Source organism: Anolis carolinensis, chromosome 6 (assembly GCF_035594765.1).
Source record: "Anolis carolinensis isolate JA03-04 chromosome 6, rAnoCar3.1.pri, whole genome shotgun sequence".
In the NCBI taxonomy this organism is placed as follows: Eukaryota; Metazoa; Chordata; class Lepidosauria; order Squamata; family Dactyloidae; genus Anolis; species Anolis carolinensis.
This window is the reverse complement of record NC_085846.1, coordinates 3,699,840-3,725,715: the sequence shown is the minus strand read 5'-3', so window position 1 is coordinate 3,725,715 and position 25,876 is coordinate 3,699,840. Positions and strand designations below refer to the sequence as shown.

The 25,876-nt window shown below is 43.2% G+C and overlaps 2 protein-coding genes across 6 annotated transcripts in view; one reads left to right on the top strand and one right to left on the bottom strand.

Moving 5' to 3' along the window:
- Positions 1–3,657: 3,657 nt before the first annotated feature.
- On the top strand, positions 3,658–8,075 carry LOC134292429 (C-type natriuretic peptide 1-like). The gene is made up of 3 exons (XM_062957370.1): positions 3,658–4,238; positions 5,550–5,845; positions 7,390–8,075. Exons 1-2 carry the CDS (start codon positions 4,164–4,166, stop codon positions 5,841–5,843), a joined length of 369 nt encoding a protein of 122 aa, XP_062813440.1. The 5' UTR covers positions 3,658–4,163; the 3' UTR covers positions 5,844–5,845; positions 7,390–8,075.
- Positions 8,076–14,761: 6,686 nt separating this feature from the next.
- The window catches only part of ephb4 (EPH receptor B4), a 114,695-nt gene continuing 103,580 nt past the window's right edge, over positions 14,762–25,876 (bottom strand). For all 5 annotated transcript variants that reach the window (XM_062957444.1, XM_062957448.1, XM_062957445.1 and 2 more), the window contains 5 exons: positions 24,578–24,793; positions 22,790–22,939; positions 21,379–21,572; positions 18,292–18,447; positions 14,762–16,229 (listed from right to left, as the gene is read on the bottom strand). In XM_062957444.1, coding sequence (XP_062813514.1) covers positions 16,106–16,229; positions 18,292–18,447; positions 21,379–21,572; positions 22,790–22,939; positions 24,578–24,793 — 840 coding nt within the window. In that variant the 3' untranslated portion in view covers positions 14,762–16,105. The remainder of the gene's footprint in view (positions 16,230–18,291; positions 18,448–21,378; positions 21,573–22,789; positions 22,940–24,577; positions 24,794–25,876) is intronic.

The window sequence follows — 25,876 nt, the reverse complement described above, 5'->3', positions numbered from 1 at the left end:
CAAATCCCACATTCCCCAAACATTGGGTTTTGTGCTCCAAAGAAAGTCAGAAAATAATCCTTTTCCTTCTGGAATACATATCCCACATTCTCCAAACATTGGGATTTGTGATCCAAAAAAAAAAAAAGATTGAAAAAATATAACTTTCCTAAGCAGAAGCATTCCACAGTTTCCCGGTTGGGGGATTGTGGGGTTTGCAGTCCCCCTCTCCACAAAAGAGCCTTCTTAAAAAGGGACCATGGGATTTGTAGTTCCAATGGGAATACCTGAGAGTGTATATGTTGTATTTTGCAATTTGGAGTTTGCTAAAATGAGTCAACAATCGTGCCTTAAATGGACCATGGGATGTGTAGTTTGGGTGGGAATACATGAGAGTGGATGTATGCCTTAAAGGGGACCTTGGGATTTGTAGTTTGGGTGGGAATAGACCAGAGGGTTTGTTGTACAGCCAATGTGTAAACCTGGCTCTGCCATAAAGGAAACTTGGGAGTTGTCATTTTGATGGGACCAGAGCAAAACAACAGCCCGTGAAAGGGAACCTTGGGATTTCTAGTTTTTTTTTTTTGGTTTTTTTTTTGGGGGGGGGGGGGCTATGCGGAGAAAAGGTCCTTGGTAGTTCCTTGGGACGTGTCCTTGGATTGGCCGCACTGTGAATTCAGGCCACAGCAAGCCGTGTTTCCTTGTTGTGTTGTGTTGCATTTTTATGTAAACAAGCAGCCACTTCATACCTGGAATAATGTCATTTTTAACACTTGAAAAAATATAGATACATCTAGATATATACAGGAGAGTCTCACTTATCCAACACTCACTTATCCAATGTTCTGGATTATCCAACGCATTTTTGTAGTCAATGTTTCCAATACATCATGATATTTTGGTGCTAAATTCGTAAATACAGTAATTACTACATAGCATTAATGTGTAATGAACTACTTTTGCTGCCAAATTTGTTGTAAAACATGATGTTTTGGTGCTTAATTTGTAAAATCATAACCTATTTTGATGTTTAATAGGCTTTTCCTTAATCCCTCCTTATTATCCAACATATTCGCTTATCCAACGTTCTGCCGGCCCATTTATGTTGGATAAGTGAGACTCTACTGTATATGGTATTGCAAAGAGAATTATCTATAAATATATTCACAAACTCAAAAAAAAAAGGAACACTTTCCTTCATCAGCACTAGTGAGTTCCTTTTCTTTTGGTCCGCCAAAGGTTGGGATTTGTGACCCCCCTCCCAAAAAAAGTGAGAATATAAGCTATTTCTCAACAGATGCTTCCTGCAGGCTTGTGGTTGGGGGATTCTGGGACTGGCAGGCCTCCCCAAGAGCAATGTTAATGAATGTGTATGCGCTTTCCCTGAACTTTTCACTCTTTGGGGAGACTGCAGGGGGGCATGGCATGGAAATTGGGACCCCCACATACTTGGACGGTCTCAAACCCTCTCCATCCCAACCCGTGGGACAAAAGAAAGGCTGAGGATGACGTGGGTCTCGCAAGAAAGGTGCCTACAACTCCAGGCCTGGGCTAAAAATAAGCCCCTTCCGTCGGCAAAGGGATGGAAATCCTCCCCGAAGGAGAGCGGCATGGGGCGCATTCTTGGCACCGGCCGGGGGTCTCCCTGGCCAACCTCCGCATTCAGGCCTCCCCGGGTTGACGTCACCCAAGGGCCTCTCTGTGCTGCCCAAACAAGGGGGAGCTTTGGGGGTGAATGGGACCATTGACCCCATTGTGCTGTCTGAACCCTCAAAACTCCCCATGGCCATCAAACCCTCTGGGAAGAAGAGGGGGGAAAGGATTATAGCAGAGTTATACTTTCTCCAGGTGTTTTGGACTGCAACTCCCACCATTCCTAACAGCCTCAGGCCCCTTCCTTTTGCCCCTCCGCCGCTTAAGCGGCGGAGGGGCAAAAGGAAGGGGCCTGAGGCTGTTAGGAATGGTGGGAGTTGCAGTCCAAAACACCTGGAGAGATTATAACTCTTCTATAAGTCAGCAGGACTGCTGACTTGAAGGTTGGGTTGCTGACCTGAAGGTTGCCGGTTCGAATCCAACTCGAGGACGGTGCAGATGAGCTCCCTCTTTCACTCCAGCTCCATGTGGGGACATGACAGAAGCCTCCCACAAGGATGGTAAAAACATCAAAAACATCCGGGTGTCCCCTGGGCAACGTTCTTGCAGACGGCCAATTCTCTCACACCAGAAGCGACTTGCAGTTTCTCAAGTTGCTCCTGATACAGGAAATAAAAACAAAAAAACCTGGTGACATTCACCTGAGCCAGGAGACTTGCCTGTAAATTTGAGCAGATAGCCAACTTTATAGGTCAACACACTTCTGTGGGAAGTGAAAGTTTCAGGGGAGTTGTAATGCTTTCATGTCTATATACGAGGGCTATCCAGAAAGTAGATTACGTTTTGGAATTAAAAATGAACAAAGTATAGGAGAAAACATTTACCATATGCAGTTGAAAACCACACCCAAATACCACTTCTCAACATAGTCGCCAATGAAATCTAGGCACTTATCATTGCGATGAATGAGCTTGGCAACTCCTTCCCCACAAAACTCTGCTGCTTGCATCCTCAACCAGCCGGTCACCCCTGCCCGCAGCTGCGCATTGTTGCCAAAACGCAGCATTGAGGACGCAAGCGGCAGAGTTTTGTGGGGAAGGAGTTGTCAAGCTCATTCCTCGCTATGATAAGTGCCTAGATTTGAATGGTGACTATGTTGAGAAGTGGTATTTGGGTCTGGCTTTCAACTGCATATGGTAAATGTTTTCTCCTATACTTTGTTCATTTTTAATTCCAAAACGTAATCTACTTTCTGGATAACTCTCGTATTAGGAGCTACGGGCTCTTTGCTCTTCAGTTCAGGCCAGGGGTCCCCAAACTAAGGCCCGGGGGCCGGATGCGGCCCTCCAAGGTCATTTACCTGGCCCCCGCCCTCAGTTTTATAATATAATATTTTATATCAGTTTTAATAATATAATATATTGTATATACATATAATATTGATGATAATCATATGTTATACAATATAATACTAGTAGTAATACCATATAATAATATTAATTATATGTTATATATTACATATTATTAATAGTATAGTGGTATAGTTCAATATAGTAATATATAATGCTAATATTGTGTTACACTTTCCATTGAAATTCTAATAGGTTTATGTAGGTTAAAATTGTTTTCATTTTTAAATATTGTATTGTTCTTTCATTGTTGTTGTTGCACTACAAATGTGCAGTATGCATAGGAATTTGTTTGTATTTTTTTTTCAAATGATAATTCAGCCCCTCAACAGTTTGAAGGATTGTGGACCGACCCTCTGCTTAAAAAGTTTGGGGACCCCTGGTTCAGGCAACATGGCTTTTAAGTTACGGTCAGGCCTGGGTTCTCTACTTCTTGTCCTGGTTTTGGGATTCAAGTATTCTGGGAGTTTTTCCGTCTTCATGCTGCGTATCGTTGTTCAATTTTTGCTTATGGACTCAAATTGCTTTTGGATTTCAGAACTATTCTTGAACTGCCTTGCTTCTGGATTTACAAGAGATTTTTTGGATTTCACTCCTTCTTCTCTTCTTCCTGCTTTTTACGATAAACCATTTGCCTTTACTCTGGACTCCGGTGTGATGCTCTGGGCATAGGTGGCTTCAGGTCTCTTTACCTCCCGTTCGTCTTGGCTCTTCTTCTCTTCCACACCCCCCTTGTCTCATTCCTTCGCTCCCTGTCTCTGCCCATCCATCACCCAACCCATTGGCATCTTCTTCTCTCCCTCCTCTCTCTTGCCCTTTCTTTCTTTCTTTCTTTCTTTCTTTCTTTCTTTCTTTCTTTCTTTCTTTCTTTCTTTCTTTCTTTCTTTCTTTTCCACTTCCCGTAACCCATCCCCTGGGCAACGAGTGCCTTTCTTTGGGGCACCCCAGCAGAAGGGCACCCCTCCCCTGGATGGCTTTGGGAGATGGGCTCTGTTGCCCAGGCGATGGATCAGGCAGCCCTATAAGAGGGGTCGCTTGGGGCGAGCAGAGGCCAGGAGGCACCAGACCAGACCACCAACCCATCCTGCCTCCAGGCCACAGCAGGCAGGCCCCTTCCTTCCGCTGGGACCCCAAAGACAGATACCGGCCACCCTACACAAACTGCTGATCCATTGGCCCAGGATGAAGGCTCTGCCGCCCTTCCTCTTCCTCATCCTCCTCCCAGCTGCCTCCCAGAGCCCCCTCCGCTCCCACCAGGTAGGCCCAGGAATGGAGGGAAGAAGGAAATATGGGAAGAAAAGGCAGGAAGGAAGGAAGGAAAAAGGAGTGCAGAATGGAGGTGATGGGTGAAAGGAACGAAGGAAAGAGAGCTTGGGTTGCTGTGAGTTTTCCAGGCTATATGGCCATGTTCCAGAAGCATTCTCTCCTGACGTTAAGCCTATATCTATGGCAGGCATCCTCAGAGGTTGTGAGGTCTGTTGGAAACGAGGCAAGTGGGGTTTATATATCTGTGGAATCTTCAGGGTGGGTGAAAGAAAGAACTCTTGTCTGTTGGAGGCAAGTGTGAATGTTGTAATTACAGTAGAGTCTCACTTATCCAACATTCACTTATCCAATGCATTTTTGTAGTCAATGTTTTCAATACATCGTGATATTTTGGTGCTAAATTCGTAAATACAGTAATTACTACATAGCATAACTGCGTATTGAACTACTTTTTCTGTCAAATTTGTTGTATAACATAATGTTTTGGTGCTTAATTTGTAAAATCATAAACTAATTTGATGTTTAATAGGCTTTTTCTTAATCTCTCATTATCTAACATATTCGCTTATCCAACATTCTGCCAGCCCGTTTATGTTGGATACGTGAGACTCTACTGTATTGTATACTGTTATTGTTTTTATTTGATATTTCTGTGAGCCGCCCCGAGTCCCCTTCGGGGGAGATGGAGGCGGGATATAAATAAAATTATTATTATTATTATTATTATTATTATTATTATTATTATTATTATTATATTTATATTGTATGACACAGCAAACAAGATAGGTATGCTGGATTTTGCTTCACAAAATAACAAGTCAAACACTTGTGTCCCAAGTCCCAAGTGTCTAGGACTGTGTGATGTATTTTCGGATGATGCGTGCATTATTATTATTATTATTATTATTATTATTAATAATAGTGGAAGTGGAAAGAAAGAAAGGAGGAAGGAGGAAGGAAGGAAGGAAGGAAGGAGGGAGGGATGAAGGGAGGGAGGGAAGGAAGGAAGGAAGAAAGAAAAAAAAGGGAAAGAAGGAAGAAGAAACTGAAAAAAGAAAAGGAAGGGAGGCAAGAACAAAGGAGAGAATTAGGAGGAACGAACAATGATGGAAGAATGGAAATATGGAGAAAAACTGAGGAGGTGAAAAGGAAGGAAAACGAGAGAGAGGAACTGAGAAGAAAACACAAATGGGACGGAAGGTGAAGAGGAAGGGAGGGGAGACTCAGGTTATGTTGGAAGTGCCTTCAGTGAACTGCAGTGACCCTGATTGACCCCCATGTCCCGTCCCCCCCCAATTTTAGGCCTTGCTGGAGCTGCTGGGGGAAGACCTGGAGGCGCTGCTCTCTGAGCGGGAGGGGGACCCCGCTCTGCTCCCCCAGGACCTGGTCTCCCGGCTCTTGAAGCAGCAGCGCCCTGCCTCCCTGGAGCCCCCCACCCCAGGCCTGCCTCCCGAAGCCTGGGCCCACCTCCTGAGCGACCTCCTCAAGACCCAGAAGAGGCTCCGGTGGCGGCCCAAGAAGGCCACGATGGGCCAGCAAGGCTGCTTCGGCATCAAGCTGGATCGGATCGGGACCCTCAGCGGCCTCGGATGCTAGTTGTGAGTCCGGAATAAGATGCAGGGCAGACCTTGATTGGACTGGGGAGATAAGGATTCTGATCTTGTAAAAAAAACTCCCTTTTATGTGACCTTTTCCCTCCTCGTCCTCTGTCTAGCTGGGAAGTTCTTTTAGCAGCATTAGCATTGGGAGGATGATGAAGAAGGAAGGAAGGGGAACCTGAAAAGCAGTGGTTCTCAACTCGGGGTTCCCAGATGTTTTTGGTTGGCCTACAACTCCCAGAAATCCCAGCCAGTTTACTAGCTGCTAGGATTTCGGGGAGTTGAAGGCCAAAAACATCTGGGGGGCCCAGGTTGAGAACCACTGCTGAAAAGGAAGAAATCCAGGGAAGTCATGCCACCCCTCTATTCCGCCTTGGTCAGACCATACCTGGAACCACACTGTGTCCCATTCTGGACACTGCAATTGAAGGGAGATGTTGACTCTAAGCTGGAATGTGTCCAGAGGAGGGCCACTCAAAGGATCCAGGGTCTGGAGAACAAGAATCCCTATGAGGAGCGGCTGAAAGAGCTGGGCATGGATAGCCTGCAGAAGAGAAGGTTGCAAGGAGACATGATGAGGGCCAGGGATCAAGATGTGAAGAGAAGTCATAGGGAGGAGGGAAGGAGCTTGTTATCTGCTGCCCTAGAGACTAGGACGCCAGGCTCTGATGCAACTGGTTAGTAGCCAGCTGCAATAAATCACTACTGACAGAGAGGTCATGAGATCAAAGCCCAGGTCAGATTGAGCTCCCAACCATTAATAGCCTAGCTCGCCATTGACCTAAGCAGCCGTCAAATAGAAAGTTTAGCAGCCGTCAAATAGAAAGTCCCGCTTTATGTGGGGAGGCTAATTTAATTAATTTGCGACACTATAAAATCTTCCAGCTGTGTGTGGAAAGGAATGAGGAAGTACTACCATCAAGGGCTCAGTGTCACAGGTGGGCCATGAAGTGGCAGCTCCCCCTGTGGCCAGAATCGAGCATACCCTCATGAAGCCAGAAGCTGGGAAATATGAAATTGCCTCTGTGTCTGTCTACATGTTGCATGTCTAATGGCACTGAATGTTTGCCAAGTATATGTGCGTATTGTAATCTGTCCCAAGTCCCCTTTGGGGTGAGAAGGGCAGAATATAAATACTGTAGATAAAGAAATAACAATAAACAATGGCTTCAAACTACAGGAAGGGTCTCATCGCCAAGATATATAATTATGGTAAAATTTTAAAAAATCTCTATTTTTGCAAATATTCCAAATCCCACCCCCCAAATATGATACACTTCTGATCCCAAGCATTTTGGGTAAGGAAGGCATGACTTTAATTCCATGTTATTCTTGTATGTGTTCTGACTATATGATGTCCTAGGGGATACATTTCCAGACTTCACCTGAAGCCACAGATCACAGCAAACCCTGTTGAAATGACAGATCTTTGGCGCAAGAATGCCTCAGAGATGTGTCAGAGGGCCTAAAAAATGCCAAGCAGGGACTTCTTTTGCTAGACATGGTTAAACAAAGCCAACATCATGCTTTTCCCTTCCTTGCAGATTTTCCTCCCACGACGACGCTCCTTTGGGGCAGAACGGCTCTCTCTGGACAAAAGCACCCAGTGCTTGCAAGGATCCGGCTGTGGAACAAGAAAGTCCTCCTCCTCCTCCTCTACTGAAAACTAGAACTCGCCTCCTGCTAAGAGTGACAACTCTCTCTCCCTCTCTGGAAAACCGAGCGTCTGACCTGGAAGGAATCTGCACTATGAAAAGATAGCACTTCAATACCACTTTAAATGCCACAGTAGCCTTGGCCTATGGAATCTTGGGATTTTTAGTTTGTGGAGGTACCATTCATTTTTGGCAGAGGACGCTGAAGACCTTGTGAAACTACAAATCCCAGGAATCTATAGTTTTGCACGAAGGCAGTTAAATTGGCATGAATTTCACTAGGTAGATGCACCCTTTAAAGCTAAAGCCCTAGAGAATAATCGGATTCCAACCCCAGTCTACAAATCCCAGGATTATAGATCTGGGTTAAAGTGACATTAAAGTAGTGCCAAAGTGTTATAACTGTGCAAACTGGACCTCCATCCCAATTCATAGCATCCCTGTTATTGGTAACCAATTGGAATATGTGTTTTGGCATTTTGTTTTTGGGAAAATCATGTGTTAAAAGCAATTATTTCTCACTGATTTCCCCCTGCATACTCCCAATTGAAATAAAAAATGCATCTGGTTCTCTATGTGTGAAGCATTATACAAAGTCGGTGTACACTGAACCGTCAGTGGAAGTTATTTTACCACAAATATGATACCCTGTGCATGTACAGAGTGCCTTCTTGCCATCACTTACTAACTCTTTTAAAAAGGATGGGATCTGACAAATATGCTGTAGTTTGTGTTATCGAAGACTTTCATGGCCGGAATTACGGGGTTGTTGTGTTTTCCGGGCTGTATGGCCATGTTCCAGAAGTATTCTCTCCTGACGTTTCGCCCACATCTATGGCAGGCATCCTCAGAGGTTGTGAGGTTGTCATATACCTCACAACCTCTGAGGATGCCTGCCACAGATGTGGGCGAAACGTCAGGAGAGAATACTTCTGGAACATGGCCATACAGCCCGGAAAACATGCAACAACCCAAATATGCTGTAGTTTTCTTTGCCCAGGCTGAGCAGCTGTTATTGCAAGTCACTGTTTGGAAATGGAACTGTACTCTGCACATGCTCAGGGACACCTCATCATTCTGCAGCCAAACTTGTGTTGGTTGGTGTGCAGAAGAGATAGTGAGGCTGAGAAGTAACCCAAGACAGAGAAACTGTTAGAAAATGAGCATCAAGGACTATTTCCTACAAAATTTAAGGGTTTTTTTAAAACCAAGGGTGACATACCTTGACTCACCACATGGTGTCACCATTGGGTATTTTGGAGAGAAAAGTGAGTTTGGTTCCACACTTTGCTCTTCCCATACAATTCCTCCCAGCTCCACAAGTAGGGGATTTTGAGAGTTCAATGTGTTGTCAAAGGTTTTCATGGCCGGGATCACAGGATTGTTGTGTGCTTTGCGGGCTGTATGACCATGTTCCAGAAGTATTCTCTCCTGACGTTTCTCCCACATCTATGGCAGGCATCCTCAGAGGTTGTGAGGTATGGAGAAACTAAGCAAGGAAGGTTTATATATATCTGTGGAAAGTCCAGGGTGAGAGAAGAACTCTTGTCAATTGTAGGCCAGTGTGAATGTTGTAATTAATCACCTTAATCAGCATTGAATAGCTTCATCTCCTGGCTTCTTCCTGCCCTGTGAATCCTTTGTTCAGAGTCGTTAGCTGCCCCTGATTGATTCATGTCTGGAACTCCTCTGTTTTCAGAGTGTTGCTTCTTATTTACTGTTCTGATTTTTGAGTTTTTAAATCCTGGTAGCCAGATTTTGTTCATTTGCATGGTTTCCTCCTTTCTGTTGAAGTTGTTCGCGTGCTTGTGGATTTTAATGGCTTCTCTGTGTAGCCTGAGATGAAGTTATTCAATGTTAATTAAGGTGATCAACTACAACATTCACACTGGCCTCCAACTGACAAAGAGTTCTTCTCTCACCCTGGACTTTCCACGGATATATATAAACCTTCCTTGCTTAATTTTTCCAATATACCTCACAACCTCTGAGGATGCCTGCCATGGATATGGGCGAAACATCAGGAGAGAATACTTCTGGAACATGGCCACACAGCCTGGAAAATACAACAACCCATTTTGAGAGTTGTTATCCAAAGAAAGACACTTGTAAGCCTGCAAGCTTTGCAAGTGAGAAGTCCAGCGAAAGGGAAGGGCCCAACTGCACTGGAGGCCCATCCATCAAAATGCCTATGATCCCCCCTCTTATTCCCTATTGTGTTTGGACCAAGCCCCTGACCTTCCGTTTCCCTTCCTTGCGGTTCAATGGGGCTTCCCCCCTTCTCCTGGCTCCCTTCCTTCCTTCCTTCCTTCCTTCTTGGCAAATCCTTTCTCTCTGAGGGGCGTTAACCAGATTCTCCTTCCTTCTCGCTCCCAGAACTGAACAACGTCCAGGAAATCTGACTCTTCAGTGGAAAGAAATGACACACACCTATATATATCAAAGCTAAAGTATGTATGGATGTTGGTTGGCTGGCCTGTCCTACAAAGGCTCTGCCGTGGCCGGATGGATCTGGACAAAACTTGGCACACTGGGCCTTCACTAGTCAACTTAGAATAACTGCAGGGTTTGAATTGCAAAATCCACCCCGGTTTGGGGTGAGGGCCCCCAAAAGCAAAACAAAAATACAGCAGAGTCTCGCTTATCCAAGGTTCTGTATTATCCAACGCAGTTTGCCTTTTAGTAGTCAATGTTTTTTTAAATCTTTCAATAAATTGCGAAATTTTGGTACTAAATTCATAAATACAGTAATTATTACATAACGTTATCGTGTACTGAACTGCTTTTTCTTTCAATTTGTTGTAAAGCATGATGTTTTGGTGCTTAATTTGTAAAATCATAACCTAATTTGATGTTTAATAGGCTTTTCCTTAATCCCTCCTTATTTTCTAACATTTTTGCTTGTCCAATGTTCAGCCGGCCCGTTTATGTTGGATAAGTGAGACTCTACTGTATTCTTTCACAAAAGGTTTTGCCATAATACAATGGATTTTTGTACATGGATGTTCCTTAATATATGCCTTTTTTTTTTGCTCAGAAAATGAATTGTTGGATTGCATATTTTGTTTGGAAGCACAGATCTGGTTAAATTCTCATTAAAACCTCAAACTGACAACGTTTCTTAATCCTGTCCCTAATCCTAGATTGAATTCTTCTGCATATTTCTATATTTTTGGTGTGGAATCCATTAGAAATTGTTCTGTTCCATAAAAGAAAGGGGGAAAAGAGAGGGTGTACGAATGAAATAAGAACTTCAGCCCAGAGTTCTTCTCTAGCACAACTCTACTGTATATAGAAAGGATTAGCCACTGATGTCTGAATGTATGCAGTGCTTTGTTGCAACCACAAGAGGGCAGGATATAGATAGAAAGGATTAGCTCCTAGTAATGAAAAAGGGCCACAACGTGAGGCAAAAACAAGCCTTGAAGGCCAGTGGGGACATCCACCCATAAGAAAGCAATTTATTTTATTTATTTCCGATATTTCTACCCTGCCCTTCTCCCCATTTGTATTTTGGAGAGTGTCCCTGCATCTGTGCGACTTCCCAGAAAAGGCTGGATGAAGGAAGAGCTGAAAAAGATGGTTAAGGAAGTGGTCTGCAAACACTTAGAAAGGAATGCGGTCATCGCCAGTAGTCAACACGGATTTATCAAAAGCAAGTCATGCCAGACTCATCTGATCCCTTATTTTTTGATAGCATTACAAGCTGGGTAGATGCAGAAAACGCCATAGATGGAGCGTATCTGGATTTCAGGAAGGCTTTCCTTTGACAAGGTCCACCATGACCTTCTGGCAAGGAAACTAGTCCAATGTAGGCCAGGCAAAACTATGGTGAGGTGCAGGCATGGGCAAACTTTGGTCCTCCAGGTGTTTTGGACTTCAACTCCCACAATTCCTAACAGCCTAGCGGCTGTTAGGAATTGTGGGAGTTGAAGTCCAAAACACCTGGAGGACCAAAGTTTGCCCATGCCTGGTGAGGTGGATCTGGAATTGGTTAAATGAACGAACCCAAAGGGTGATTCTCCTCAATGGTTCATCCTGGAAAGAAGTGACAAGTTGAGTGCCGTAAGCAGGGTTCCGTCCTGAGTCCGGTTCTTGATTAATGACTTAGATGAAGGGTTAGGAAGGCATGATCATCACATTTGCAGATGGGACCACATTGGGAAGGAGAGCCAAGACTCCAGGAGACAGGAGCAGAATCCAAAACGATCTTCACAGATGAGAGATGATGGACCAAAACGAACACAATGAACCTCACCAGGGACAAAGGCAAGAGTGGAGGACGATGCCTGGCTCCACAGCAGGACGTGAAAAAGATCTTGGGAGTCTTTGTGGACAGGAAGGTGAACATGAGCCCACAATGTGATGTAGCAGCTAAAAAAGCCAATGAGATCTAGTGCCTAGATCCAGGGATGGAAGTCCTGCTCCCGCTCTCTTCTATTCTGCCTTGTTCAGACCCCTTTACCTGGAATCACAGTGTGTCCAAATCCGGACACCACGATTGAAGGGGGATGTTGACTCTAGAGGAGGCCGACTCAAAGGACAAAAGTTCTGGAGAACAAGCCCTATGAGGAGCGGCTGAAAGAGCTGGCTATGTTGAGCCTGTAGAAGAGAAGGCTGAGAGGAGACATGATGAGGGCCAGGGATCAAGATGGAAGCGGATGTCATAGGGAGCAAGCCTAAAAGAATGATTTCAAACTACAGGAAAGAAAGGAAATTCCACCTGAATATGTGAGAGGGAGCTGTTCAGCAGTGGAACTCTCTGCCTCAGAGTGTGGTGGAGGCTCCTTCTTTGGAGGCTTTGAAACAGAGGCTGGATGGCCATCTGTCGGGGGTGCTCTAAATGCGATTTTCCTCCTCCTTGGCAGAATGGAGTTGGACTGGATGGCCCACCGGGTCTCTTCCAACTCTAGGATTCTATGTTATATTTTTCAAAGCGTCATGTAATTGCAGCAGTGTAGGACTTAGTGCTAGTGCATATCCCATAATCCAGTTTCTGCAATACAGGTTGCACATTGGGTTGTTGTATGTCTTTCGGGCTGTGTGGCCATGTTTCAGAGGTTGTGAGGCATGGATAAAATGGGGGCCGGGCTGTGGCGCAGCTGGCTAGTAACCAGCTGCTATAAATCACTACTGACTGAGAGGTCATGAGTTCGAAGCCCGGGTCGGGTTAAGCCTCCGACCATATATATAAAAAAAAAAATAGCCCTGGCTTGCTGTTGACCTAGCAGCCCCGAAAGACAGTTGCATCTGTCAAGTAGGGAAAATGTAGGTACGCTTTATGCGGGAGGCTAATTTAACTAATCTACAACACCATTAAAAAAAAACTGCTCACGAGGAAAAGAAGAGGAAGAACAGCCATCAATGGACGGTGAAGCAACAGCTCCCCCTGTGGCCGGAATCGTGAAGCTGGAAAGATGTTAAAAAATGCCTCTGTGTCTGTCTAAAACTGAATGTTGTTTGTCTGTTGGCATTGAATGTTTGCCATATATGTGTTCATTGTAATCCGCCCTGAGTCCCCTTCAGGGTGAAAAAGAAGGGCGGAATATAAATACTGTAAATAAATAAGTAAATAAAACTAGGCAAGTTTGCACATTGTCTAATTGCATTTTGAAGCCAGTCCAATGGCATGCAATAGCAACAGTATAGGCCTTGATGCTATTTCATGTTCTATATGTGGTTTCTGCAAGAGAGGCAGAGAAAGGTCTCTAAATTCAGTTTTTCCAGCCGGTTAAACAGGTCGGCTTCTTGCCGAGAAGGGTTCAGACTTGCCTTCCCAGTTTGCAAACCTGAAAGCGGTTGAGCCTCTGTTTATTCAGGGCTTTCCAAAGCCTCTCTGCTGAATTAAACCCAGTTCCCTGTTCCGACAGGAAAGACTACACCACCCCCCGGAAGCAAGAAAGCTTTTTGCAGAGATTTCTACTTTTTAGATAGTTATTAACCCAATTTTGAAGGTAGAAAGAAAGAAAAGAGAGAAAACTGCCAGCAGCCAGGACTAGAAACTTGAAGGCTTCTTTCCATATTGCAATTCAAACACTGAAGAATGGAGAAAGGGCTCCATGGGATGTTTAGGGGTGGGCTTCAGTCTCCTCAGCTCCTCCACATTGTATTTATATACCACTTTCATACCATTTTAACACCTTCCTACAGACTGGTCTCTCAGGTTCAGTTTTGGTTTTTCCTTTCCCCAAAGATTTGTATTTTGCCCCATTCTGGCATCCATGTGCGAGATGCTTATTATTATTTGAAATTTTGTTCACATTACCCTTAATTTATATATACAGTAGAGTCTCACTTATCCAACACTCGCTTATCCAACATTCTGGATTATCCAACGCATTTTTGTAGTCAATGTTTTCAATACATCGTGATATTTTGGTGCTAAATTCGTAAATACAGTAATTACTACATAGCATCACAGTAGAGTCTCACTTATCCAACATAAACGGGCCGGTAGAATGTTGGATAAGCGAATATGTTGGATAATAAGGAGGTATTAAGGAAAAGCCTATTAAACATCAAATTAGGTTATGATTTTACAAATTAAGCACCAAAACATCATGTTATACAACAAATTTGACAGAAAAAGTAGTTCAATAGGAAGTAATGCTATGTAGTAATTACTGTATTTATGAATTTAGCACTAAAATAACACGATATATTGAAAACATTGACTACAAAAATGCATTGGATAATCCAGAACGTCGGATAAGCGAGTGTTGGATAAGTGAGACTCTACTGTACTTGTACTGAACTACTTTTTCTGTCAAATTTGTTGTCTAACATGATGTTTTGGTGCTTAATTTGTAAAGTCATAACCTAATTTAATGTTGAATAGGCTTTTCCTTAATCCCTCCTTATTATCCAACATATTCGCTTATCCAACGTTCTGCCAGCCCGTTTACTTTGGATAAGCGAGACTCTACTGTATTCTTTCACAAAAGGTTTTGCCATAATACAATGGATTTTTGTACATGGATGTTCCTTAATGTATGCCTTTGTTTTGCTCAGAAACTGAATTGCTGGATTCCGTATTTTGTTTGAAAGCACAGATCTGGTTAAATTCACATTAAAACCTCAACCTGACAACACTTCTCAGTCCTATCCCTAATCTTAGACTGAATTCTTCTGCATATTTCTATTTGTGTGTGTGTGTGTGTGTGTGTGTGGAATCCATTAGAAATTGTTCTGTCCCATAAAAGAAAGGGGGAAAAGAGAGGGTGTACGAATGAAATAAAAACTTCAGCCCTGGCACAAAATGTAGCCCAAAGGTCTTGGCAACGTTCCCTTCATTTTGGTTTATATGATACATTGTTGGTTTTTTTAATAAAAAGTAACATCACTGCCTTCAATATGAAGGTTAAAGAACAATACAAAAGAAGCGGCGCTTATGACATCACAGGTCCGATCCTGTGACATCATCGATCAGCACCCGGCGGAGGCACATGATTTCAATGTCATTCAAAGCCAGGTCCGGTTTTTGCTCCCTGCAAAGTCGGAGATATGACATCATAGACCACATCACCGTCGGGTTCTCACAGTCCCAAGTTGAGAACATCGTAAGCCAGCGCCTGGAATAGTCTTCCAAGATGGTTTCCAAAAGGCAGCGAGAGATATTACAGATCCAAACTCGTCCTTTGTGATATCATCTCATCAGAAAGTGCACCGTTGTTTCTGATTGTCGCACGGTTACGTCACCACAACAGTTGTGGCTTCATTCTCATTGGCCGGAGGGAACGGTGTCACATCCTTGCTTTGATGACGTCATACCACCGCTTGATTTTTGTGTCATAACATCATGGGAAAATGTGGGCTGTTCACCATGAAAATGCCCACGTTGACTCCATCTTTGGCTTTCGGGCCATGGAAGTTGGGCATACCGGGACCCCAATCCCTTCCGTCTTCTCCATTTGGGATCAAACAACGTCCCGTTCCCAACACTGAGGAGACAGGAGGGCGGCAAACCCTGCCGTAAAAAACAAAAGTTTTGAGTAAGGCTTCTGGTGATTTTTCACTCACGACAGCGAGACAAAGCGTGGTGGCACCATTTGGGATTCCCAGCGTCCACAAGACTGTATTCATGGAAGAACTCGTTTTTTCCTTGGTTAAACCCCAAACGGGGAATGTCTGTGTAGGAAATCTAGAATCACAGTGTAGGAAACGGAGGTCAGGGAGGCCATCTTTGGCATTTCCGGGTTTCTGAAAGGTTCGGAAGACGTGAAAGCACCGGTGTGTTTCAGGGGCTTCTCCGAAAGGAGAGTCCTAACATACGACACCTGGATGTCAACGCAAAGGACAGACAGAAAACAACGAGGGCTCCTTCAGTCCTCGAGCAAAAAGACCCGTTTGTTTTCCTGCTCTTTTCACCACCAGTTTGAGAGTCAGACCCCTCGGCAGCCCTTTGGAAGGAGGAGGAGGAACGAAAGGCGACAGGAGCGGATGGGCCGGACGGAAGGACCCTTCATCTGAAAAGGGGGTTCAAGGGGGCAAAGGGGGGCGGGAGAGAAGGAGGGGGAGCCGGCAGCCATGTCCCCACGGGATTCCTCTTCAGCAGAGTCTCAGGGAAACCCACGACACCCCATTCACGTCCGTCCAGGCTCTTGGGTCAGTAATGTCCGGCCTTGGGTCCAACCGAGGGTCCTGATTTGCTGGGGAGCTGCATGTTCTGGACGCTGGAAAGGATCTTCTTTTGGTGCCCGGCCAAAGTCACCCCGACCCGGAGCAGGTCCCTGGGGAGGAAAGAGAGAGGAAGGGATTGGAAAGAGCAAGGTGTCCGTCCCTCCTTTGCCCCTCCGCACTGCAGGGTTAAACCACTTTGATATCGCTTTAAGTGCTGTGCAAGAGGAGTCTTCTACTTTTCTGAAGAATGTAGTTTTTTGCTACTTCTTTGAACTGTAATTCCCAAAGTACCTTGGGAAGAACGATGGAGCGATTAACTTGCACTCCATTCAAAGCAATCTTGGGATTGTAGGGTGGTTGTATGTTTTCCGGGCTGTATGGCCATGTTCTAGAAGTTCCTTGCTTAGTTTTTCCATACCTCACAACCTCTGAGGATGCCTGCCATAGATGTGGGCGAAACGTCAGGAGAGAATACTTCTAGAACATGGCCAGACAGCCCGGAAAACATATAACAACCCTGTGATCCTGGCCATGAAAGCCTTCGACAACAAATCTTGGGATTTAGGTAAAGCTTTCCCCTGACATTAAGTCCAGTCATGACCGACTTTGAGGGTTGGTGCTCATCTCCATTTCTAAGCCGAAGAGCCGGCGTTGTCCATAGACACCTCCAAGGTCATGTGGCCATTAGTATAACTGCATGGAGCACCGTTACCTTCCCGCTGGAGCGGTACCTATTGATCTACTCACATTTGCATGTTTTCGAACTGCTAGGTTGGCAGGAGTGATTTACATTTTAGCAAATGACTATTTGTTGTCTCCCAGAGAGCTATGGTGCCCTCTCCTGGACTACACCTCCCATGATGCCTTGAGGAAAGAAGGACTGAGGAGTAAATTAAGAAAATATGGGAAGTGTAGTTCAGGGGTTTTCTGCTCCTGGTGTCTTCCCCTGAACTGTAATCCCCAAAGTACTTTGAGAAGAAGGACAGGGAAACTAACTGGGCTCCGTTCTAAGGAATCTTGGGATTTTAGTTCAGGAAATAACTATGATTTTCCTGCTAGAGGGCTTTGGAGGCCTCTCCTGAACTACAGCTCCCAAGATAACTTGAGGATATTGAGGATTAAATTAAAAGAGTTATTGGGAGGTATAGCTTGGCAACTCAAAGGTAGAACCAGGATATAATAATAATAATAATAATAATAATTTTTTAAAAAAACTCAGCCGCTCTCAGGACCTCAAGATTGAACTTCAAAGACTCTGGCAGAAACCAGTACAGGTGGTCCCGGTGGTGATGGGTACACTGGGTGCCGTGCCAAAAGATCTCAGCCGGCATTTGGAAACAATAGACATTGACAAAATCACAATCTGCTAACTGCAAAAGGCCACCCCACTGGGATCTGCGCACATCATCCGAAAATACATCACAGAGTCCTAGACACTTGGGAAGTGTTCGACTTGTGATTTTGTGATACGAAATCCAGCATATCTCTCTTGTTTGCTGTGTCATACAATAAAATAATAATAATAATAATAATAATAATAATAATAATAATAATAATAATAATAATACATCACACAGTCCTAGACACTTGGGAAGTGTTTGACTTGTGATTTTGTGATACGAAATCCAGCATATCTATCTTGTTTGTTGTGTCATAAAATAATAATAATAATAATAATAATAATAATAATAATAATACATCACACAGTCCTAGACACTTGGGAAGTGTTTGACTTGTGATTTTGTGATACGAAATCCAGCATATCTATCTTGTTTGTTGTGTCATAAAATAATAATAATAATAATAATAATAATAATAATAATAATAATACATCACACAGTCCTAGACACTTGGGAAGTGTTTGACTTGTGATTTTGTGATACGAAATCCAGCATATCTATCTTGTTTGTTGTGTCATAAAATAATAATAATAATAATAATAATAATAATAATAATAATAATAATAATAATAATAATAATATCTATCTTGTTTGCTGTGTCATAATAAAATAATAGTAATAAAGTTCAGGGGACACTCATCAGAGTTCTCTGAGCACTCCACTTGCTTCTCCAAGCCAAATGAAAAATGGCTGTAAGGCTGTCCACCACAAACCCATCCCTTTTTCTCCTTCTTTCCTTCCTTCCCTCCCTCCTTCCACCTGGCTCACTCACTCAGTGGACATCTGGCTGACCAGTTCAAAGGAGGTGAAGCCGGCGTTGGCGAAGTTCTCTTCGTAGCGTCCCATCTTGATGGCGCGGAGCCAGTCCCCGACGGAGCCGAAGGAGGAATAGTGGGGCAGGCGCTGGTCCAGGAGAGGGTGGGACGGCCTGCGATGATGGAAAGGAGGGGGAAAGGGACAGAGAACCAGACCGTTTCTACCTGCGTCCAGGTGGAGGCACAAAGGGAGGAGTGATGACAAGATGGGGGGGTTGTGCGAGCAGAGATGAAACCTCGGGACCATCTACCACCCTCCAAAAACCTACCCAAAAATCAAAGGTTCATTTCTGGGAACCAGAATGAAAGGGCACGATTTTAAGAGCACATGAAGGTGTGGGAAGGAAGATGGGAACCAATGTAGCCGCTTTGAGTCTCATTTAAGAGAGGCAAGCAGGATGCAATTACTGTATATACTCAAGTATAAGCCTAATTTTTCAGCCCTTTTTTTCAGACTGAAAAAGCCCCCCTCGGCTTATACTCGGGTGAGGGTCCTGGTTGGCTTATATTTGGGTCAGCTTATACTCGAGAATATAGGGTACATTTATTATTTTTCTCTATTATTATTGGTATAATTACATTTATTATTTTTCTCTATTATTGTTGCTACTATTACATTTATTTCACTCTATTTTTATTATTATTATTAATACATTTATTATTTCACTGATCTTATTATTATTATTGCATTTATTATTTTACTCTATTTATTATTACATGTATTATTTTCCTGTATTTATTATTATTATTATTATTATTACATGTATTATTTTACTCTATTATTATTAAAAGGATACATAAGCACATTTACATTGAAGAAGATGAGAATAACGATTTGAGCAGAGTTGGACAGTCTTATCTTAAATTTGAGCTTTATGTAAATATTCAGAAACATTTAACCTACTGATGCCTCATTTAATGTAATTTTATTGGTATCTATTTTTATTTCTGAAATTTACCACCCTCGGCTTATACTGGAGTCAATGTTTTCCCAGGTTTTTTTGTGGTAAAATTAGGTGCCTCGGCTTATATTCGGGTTGGCTTATACTCGAGTATATACAGTAACTATAATAATATATTTACTTGATGTGATGCCACAGCTAAAAAAGCCAAGGCAATTCTATAAATAAAGTGTCCAGATAGGGGAAAGTCTTCTGCTTTGAGCAAACCTTTGGACACAGGCTTGTGCCAGGTGAGAAGGTTTGATCAAAGCAGAAGAGAAAGAGACTACGATTTGCCTCAATTTGGACACTTTAATTCTGGGCAAAGCAATTCGAGAAAGAGATGGACAAGATGGAAGGAAAGACCCCAGAGAAGGTCCACCAAAACGATCAAAGATTTGGAAACTATGAATCCCTCTGAGGAGCAAGTTAGGCAGTCGGGTATGTTTAAAAAGGTTGTCTCCTTAGAGTTGCTGATGATGGACAAAATAGCGATGACCTTAAGAGGAGAACCGTTAGAGAACTTTGTTAATGAATGGCAACCAATGATTCAACATTTCAATGTAAAATTAATCTGAAAATAGAGGAAGCTAATAGACCGAAGGCAGGGAGGAAACGGATATAAATTTGGAACTTACAATATTTTTATATGTACTATTCAAATAGAAGACTGTGACCCCTTATTGAAAATACATTGTCTGAGAAATAATTATGAAAGACTAATAGATGAAAGTATTGCATTGTCTGCAACAAACACTTGCAATGTATGGATATTTGAATGAATGAAAATAAATAAACATTATATATACATACTAGCTGTGCCCGGCCACGCGTTGCTGTGGCAAAGTGGTGGTGGTATCGGTTAAAAATTGTTGTGTAATTTTTATTTGACTTTATTTGCATTTTTTATTAATTTTATTGTAAATTATATTTTTATTTATTATATTTTATTATTTTCATGTATTATTTTTAGTTATTTTCTGTTATTATAGTATTTTATTGTATTAATTTTTTAGTGTTTTTTATTATTTTTTATTGGGTTGCTAGGAGACCAAGTTGGAGGAGCTTAGCCTTCTAACTGGCAGCAATTGGATAAAAGCAATTATTCCTCTCTCTCTAATTAGGACTTTATTTTTCTTTTCTTTTTGTTGTATCAACCTAGAGGCGTGGATGATGGGTTGTGTTGTCAAATTTCGAGGTTGGGGGGCCTCTAGTTTTGTTGTTTTGTGGGTCGCCGTGATGCCATCACTCTTTTATATATATAGATTAATACAATAAAATACTATAATAACAGAAAATAACTAAAATAATACAAGAAAATAATAAAATGTAATAAATAAAAATATAACTTTCAATAAAATTAATAAAAAAATTGCAAATAACGTCAAATAAAAATTACACAACAATTTTTAACCAATAACACCACCACTTTGCCACAGCAACGCGTGGCCGGGCACAGCTAGTATATACAGTAGAGTCTCACTTATCCAACATAAATGGGCCGGCAGAACGTTGGATAAGTGAATATGTTGGATAATAAGGAGGGATTAAGGAAAAGCCTATTAAACTCAAATTAGGTTATGATTTTACAAATTAAGCACCAAAACATCATGTTATACAACAAATTTGACAGAAAAAGTAGTTCAATTCGCAGTAATGCTATGTAGTAATTACTGTATTTATGAATTTAGCACCAAAATATCACGATGTATTGAAAACATTGACTACAAAAATGCGTTGGATAATCCAGAACGTTGGATAAGTGAGTGTTGGATAAGTGAGACTCTACTGTATATAAAAAGGTTGTCTCCTTGAGGAGAAAAGGGCAAGGCTTGCTTTCTGCTGCTCCAGAGACTGGGATATATTGGAGCCACGGATTCAAATTGCAGGAAAAGAAATTCCACCTAAACATGAGGAAGAACTTCCTGAGAGTAGGAAAATCTGCTCAGTGGTGGAGTATGCTTCTGCCTGGGATTCCAGTGGAGTCTCCTTCTCTGGAGGTGTGGAAGCAAAGGCTGGATGGCCACCTGTCGGGAGGGCTTGGGTTGGACTGGATGGCCCTTGGGTGCCCCTCCCAGCTCTAGGATTCTAGCAGGCACTCACCCTCCATTGCCCCGGGAGACGATCTTGAGGCTGGCCGGGTTGCGGATGAGCTTGTCCAGGGAGTTGACGATCTGGGCGAACCTGGGCCGGGCGTTGCGGTCCTTCTGCCAGCAGTCCAGCATCAGCTGGTGCAGCGAAGTGGGGCAGTCCGTGGGTGGCGGCAGGCGGTAGTCCTGCTCAATCGCGTTGATCACCTGCAGAGAGAGACGGGGGTCAGGTCTTGAACAAAGCAGCTGCCTCTGGGTCAAGAAGAGGAATCGCACTGGCTTTTTATGGAGTAGGAGAGTAACAACTGGTCCAAAGGCCCATCAGCACGACGGAATTATAGGGCTATGAGTTCACTTTTCCTGCCATGGATGGAGAAGAGATTCCAGTTAGAGAGACAAACAGTGGAGTCTCTTTTGAAAGTTTTTAAGCAGAGGCTAGATGGCCATCTTTCGGGGGGGGGGCTTTATTGTGTCTTTATTGAGTCTTTATTGTGTCTGGCGGAAGAGGGTTGGACTGCCTTTGGGGCTTTCCTCAACTCTATGACTCTATGATTCTATGACTAGTGGCCGGGCTGTGGCGCAGGCTGGTTAGTAGCCAGCTGCAATAAATCACTCTGACCATGAGGTCATGAGTTTGAGGCCAGCCTGTGTCGGGGTGAGCACCCGACAATTAAAATAAAAAAATAGTCCCTGCTCGTCGTTGACCTAAGAAATAATAATAATATATAATAACTTTATTTTTATACCCCACCCCATCTCCCCAATGGGGACTCGGAGCGGCTTACATGGGGACCAAGCCCGAAAAACATACAACAATAAAATGATAAACAATTATACCAACAATAAAACATCAATATCAATAAAACCATCATAATAATCAACATATAACATAAGATTATTAAAAGCAGAAGAGTAAAAACAAGGAACTGGACCAAAGTGCAAAATATATCAAATGGGAGAGGTAGATTTCTCAGTAAAGTGCAAAATAGTAGTGGCAGAAAGGACCTGTAGTTGGATGGGCAGATAGTTCCACCTAATAGAAACCCGAAAGATAGTTGCATCTATCAAGTAGGAAATTTAGGTACCACTTATATGTAGGGAGGCTAATTTATGACACCATAAAAATCATCTAGTCACCGTTGGAATGAGGAAGTGGCCGTCGCAGTGGATGATGAAGCAGCTGCTCCCCCTGTGGCCAGAATCAAGCATACCCTCAGGAAGCTGGAAGCAGGTTTAAATTGCCTCTGCGTCTGTCTCTGTCTCTGTTCTATGTTCATATGGCATTGAATGTTTGCCTTATATGTATACAATGTGATTCGCCCTGAGTCCCCTTCGGGGTGAGAAGGGCGGAATATAAATACTGTAAATAAACTGGATGGCCTTTGGAGTTCCTTCCAGTGCTGTGATGGAAGAACCTCACTCACATCCTGGTTGGACATGTCCCAATAGGGCCGTTCCCCGAAGGACATCACTTCCCACATGACGATGCCGTAGCTCCAGACGTCACTGGCGGAGGTGAACTTGCGGAAGGCAATGGCTTCAGGCGCCGTCCACCGGATTGGGATCTTCCCTCCCTGAAACACGAGAGAAAGAGAGAAGGAAGGGGTCAGTCCAGGAAGTCAGAAGAAGCCTTTGGCCCAGAAGCTCTCTCCTGAAGTTTCCTCTTGGCATCCTTCCTCCCAAGTAAACACATCCCATCCCCCATCTCACAGAGGACCTTCCTATCCAACAAAGAACAGGGATGTTGTCTATTGGAGTATGGTTGTATTTTGTATGAAATGTAAATCAAGTGTTTACTGCTGATGAGCAGGAATGTGTATTTTTCAGTGATGAAATGGTTAACAGCAGGCTAGTTTTGACTGACAGCCTGTTGTGATTGCTATGACCTATCAGGCTTGATTTCCTGCCTTTGAGGGTTGGAACTTCCTCCGGACAGAAGAATGTGTTCTTATCTTATCTGTGATGTTTGGCTTGAGCTCTCGCTGAAGATGGACTATGAAAGCTATGCTCTGAAGCCGAGAAATGCAACTGTAAATAGATTATGTAAATAAAGTTAATCAACAGTTGGACTTCGCCTGCTGGAGTGTTTGTTTGACCAGTGCTGTTTCTCAGCATGGGAATACTGTCTGTAGAAGGAGGTGAGACCGGGATGATGAATTTTGGAATCCATTCTGCACCCCATCATCCCCTGACATTGTCTTCACAAGGTTCTTTCTTCTCAGCAAAAATGAACAACGCCACTGGTTTACTTGACTTGGCGAGTCGTGTAATGAATAATGCCACTGGTTTACTTGACCTATTGAGAACTGCACAGTGTTTGAGGACTGTTTACTACTTAGAAACTTCAGTATGAAAGTTGACGGTTTAAAGGAAATAGTGTTTTGTTGTTTATTATTTAAAAACACAAGGATTTAAAATGTCAAATAAATCCTGAAGCTTGAAAATTCTCACCCATTGGGGATTCATGTTCTCAGAGTTTTCCAGAACTCAAGAAATTTGTACTGGAAAAAAGTTTAGAATAGACTTTTCTTCCTTAACTAGAAGACCAAGAAAACCCAGGTGTCCTGACTGATTAGATATGGATTCAATCCTTTTTGCATCCTCGCCTTGCCACCCTATTTGAATTCCCAAGCCAACAGCCGATTCTGGCAATGCAAAGAGACCTTTTAAGGCTGGGATTTGGGAATGAACTGTCAGGGTATTGTGAATTGTGTGAAATGTTAAAATTAATCTAGGTTTTTAGAAATGCCTTCTGTGTGAGTTTTCGGCAAGGCATTTCAGTAACTATGGAGTTAATAAGAACCTGCTTTGATTGACGTATCACAGGACCAATGGGGTCAAGTTTGTTTGACCGGGACTTCCTTCATGGTCTGTGGAATGCAGGGGAGTGTTGTCTGTGTGTGTGTTCGGCGTGAGCATTCGCTGGAGATGGACTATGAATGCTATGCTCTCAAGCCGAGAAATGTAACTGTAAATAGTTATGTAAATAAAGTTTAGTAACAGTTGGTTTTCAACTGACCCCTTCGCCTGCTGGAGTGTTTCTTGACCAGTGCTGATTCTCCGCATGGGAATACAGTCTGGAGAAGGAGGTGAGACCGGGATGATGTTTTTGGAACCCACTCTGCACGGCAACCAGGGTCTCACCCCAACGTCGCCACCGCTGACATGAACAACATGGAAAGGTGGTAATACGGAGGGTGGTCTCAACCTACCAGGGAGCTGGTGTAGGTGGGGTCCGAGGAGTTCTCCTCCAGGAAACGGGAGAGACCGAAGTCCGAGACTTTGCAGACCAGGTTGCTGTTGACCAGGATGTTGCGGGCGGCCAGGTCCCGGTGGACGTAGCTCATGTCCGAGAGGTAGCGCATGCCAGAGGCGATTCCCCGCAGCATGCCCACCAGCTGGATGGGGGTGAACTGGCCGTCGTTCAGCTGCAAGGAGAGGAGAGCGTCAAGGCAAAAAGCCTGCATTTCTCAACTGCCCACAAGACCGGATTCCGGTAGTTGGTCAACCCACCAAATCTATGGCTGACCACTAAATCTACATTTCTAAATCTGCTGCTCTGGAGACTGGGACACAATGGAGCAATGAATTCAAACTGCAGGAAAAGAGATTCCACCTCAACGTTAGGAAGAACTTCATGAGGACAAGTGCTGCTTGACAGTGGATTATGCTGTCCAGTGGAACCTCCTTCTCTGGAGGTTTTTAAGCAGAATCTGGATGGCCATTTGTTGGAAGTGCTTAGGTTGTGTCTTCCTACATGGCAAAATGGGGTTGGACTGGATGGCCTTTGGAGATCCCTTACAACTCTCTGATTCTATGAATTGAATCCTGTGAATCCCATAAATCTATGGGTCTGCTACCACTGTCTGACTAGTAATAGCATTCAAACCTATATTATGGGCGACATGAGAATTGGTTTGGGAATCTGGGGCAGAATGGACCAGAAACAGAGTACAACTGTACTGTACGGAGTCTGAAACCCCTTGAACTGTCATGCCTCAATGCTACAGAATCATAGGAGTCTTAGCCTTTTCTGCAAAAAAGTGTTTGTGCCTCCCCAAACTACAAATCCCAGAATTTCACAGCACTGAGCCATGGCACTTCAAGTGCCATCAAACTCCTTTAACTCTGGAGAAGATATTTAGTTTCAAATGTAACTGTATGAGGATTTTTATTGTATCTTAATTGTATTTTGAAGTTATGACACAAATATTTATAATAATAATAATAATTTTATTTTTATACCCCACCTCTATCTCCCCAAAGGGGACTCAGGGCGGCTTACATAGGGCCAAGCCCGAATAAAAACAATAGCAATATAAAACACAAAAATAGACAAAAAACATGCACAATTATACAAATTTAAACATTAACCAATAAAGTAAATCACAAAAAGTTAAAAAAATGGATTAAAACGGAGAGGTTGTAAAAATAGACTGGATAAAGTGCACCATATAAATATTGTAAACACAAGGTGACTGATAAAGTGCTGCAAATTCTTGGAAGTGCAA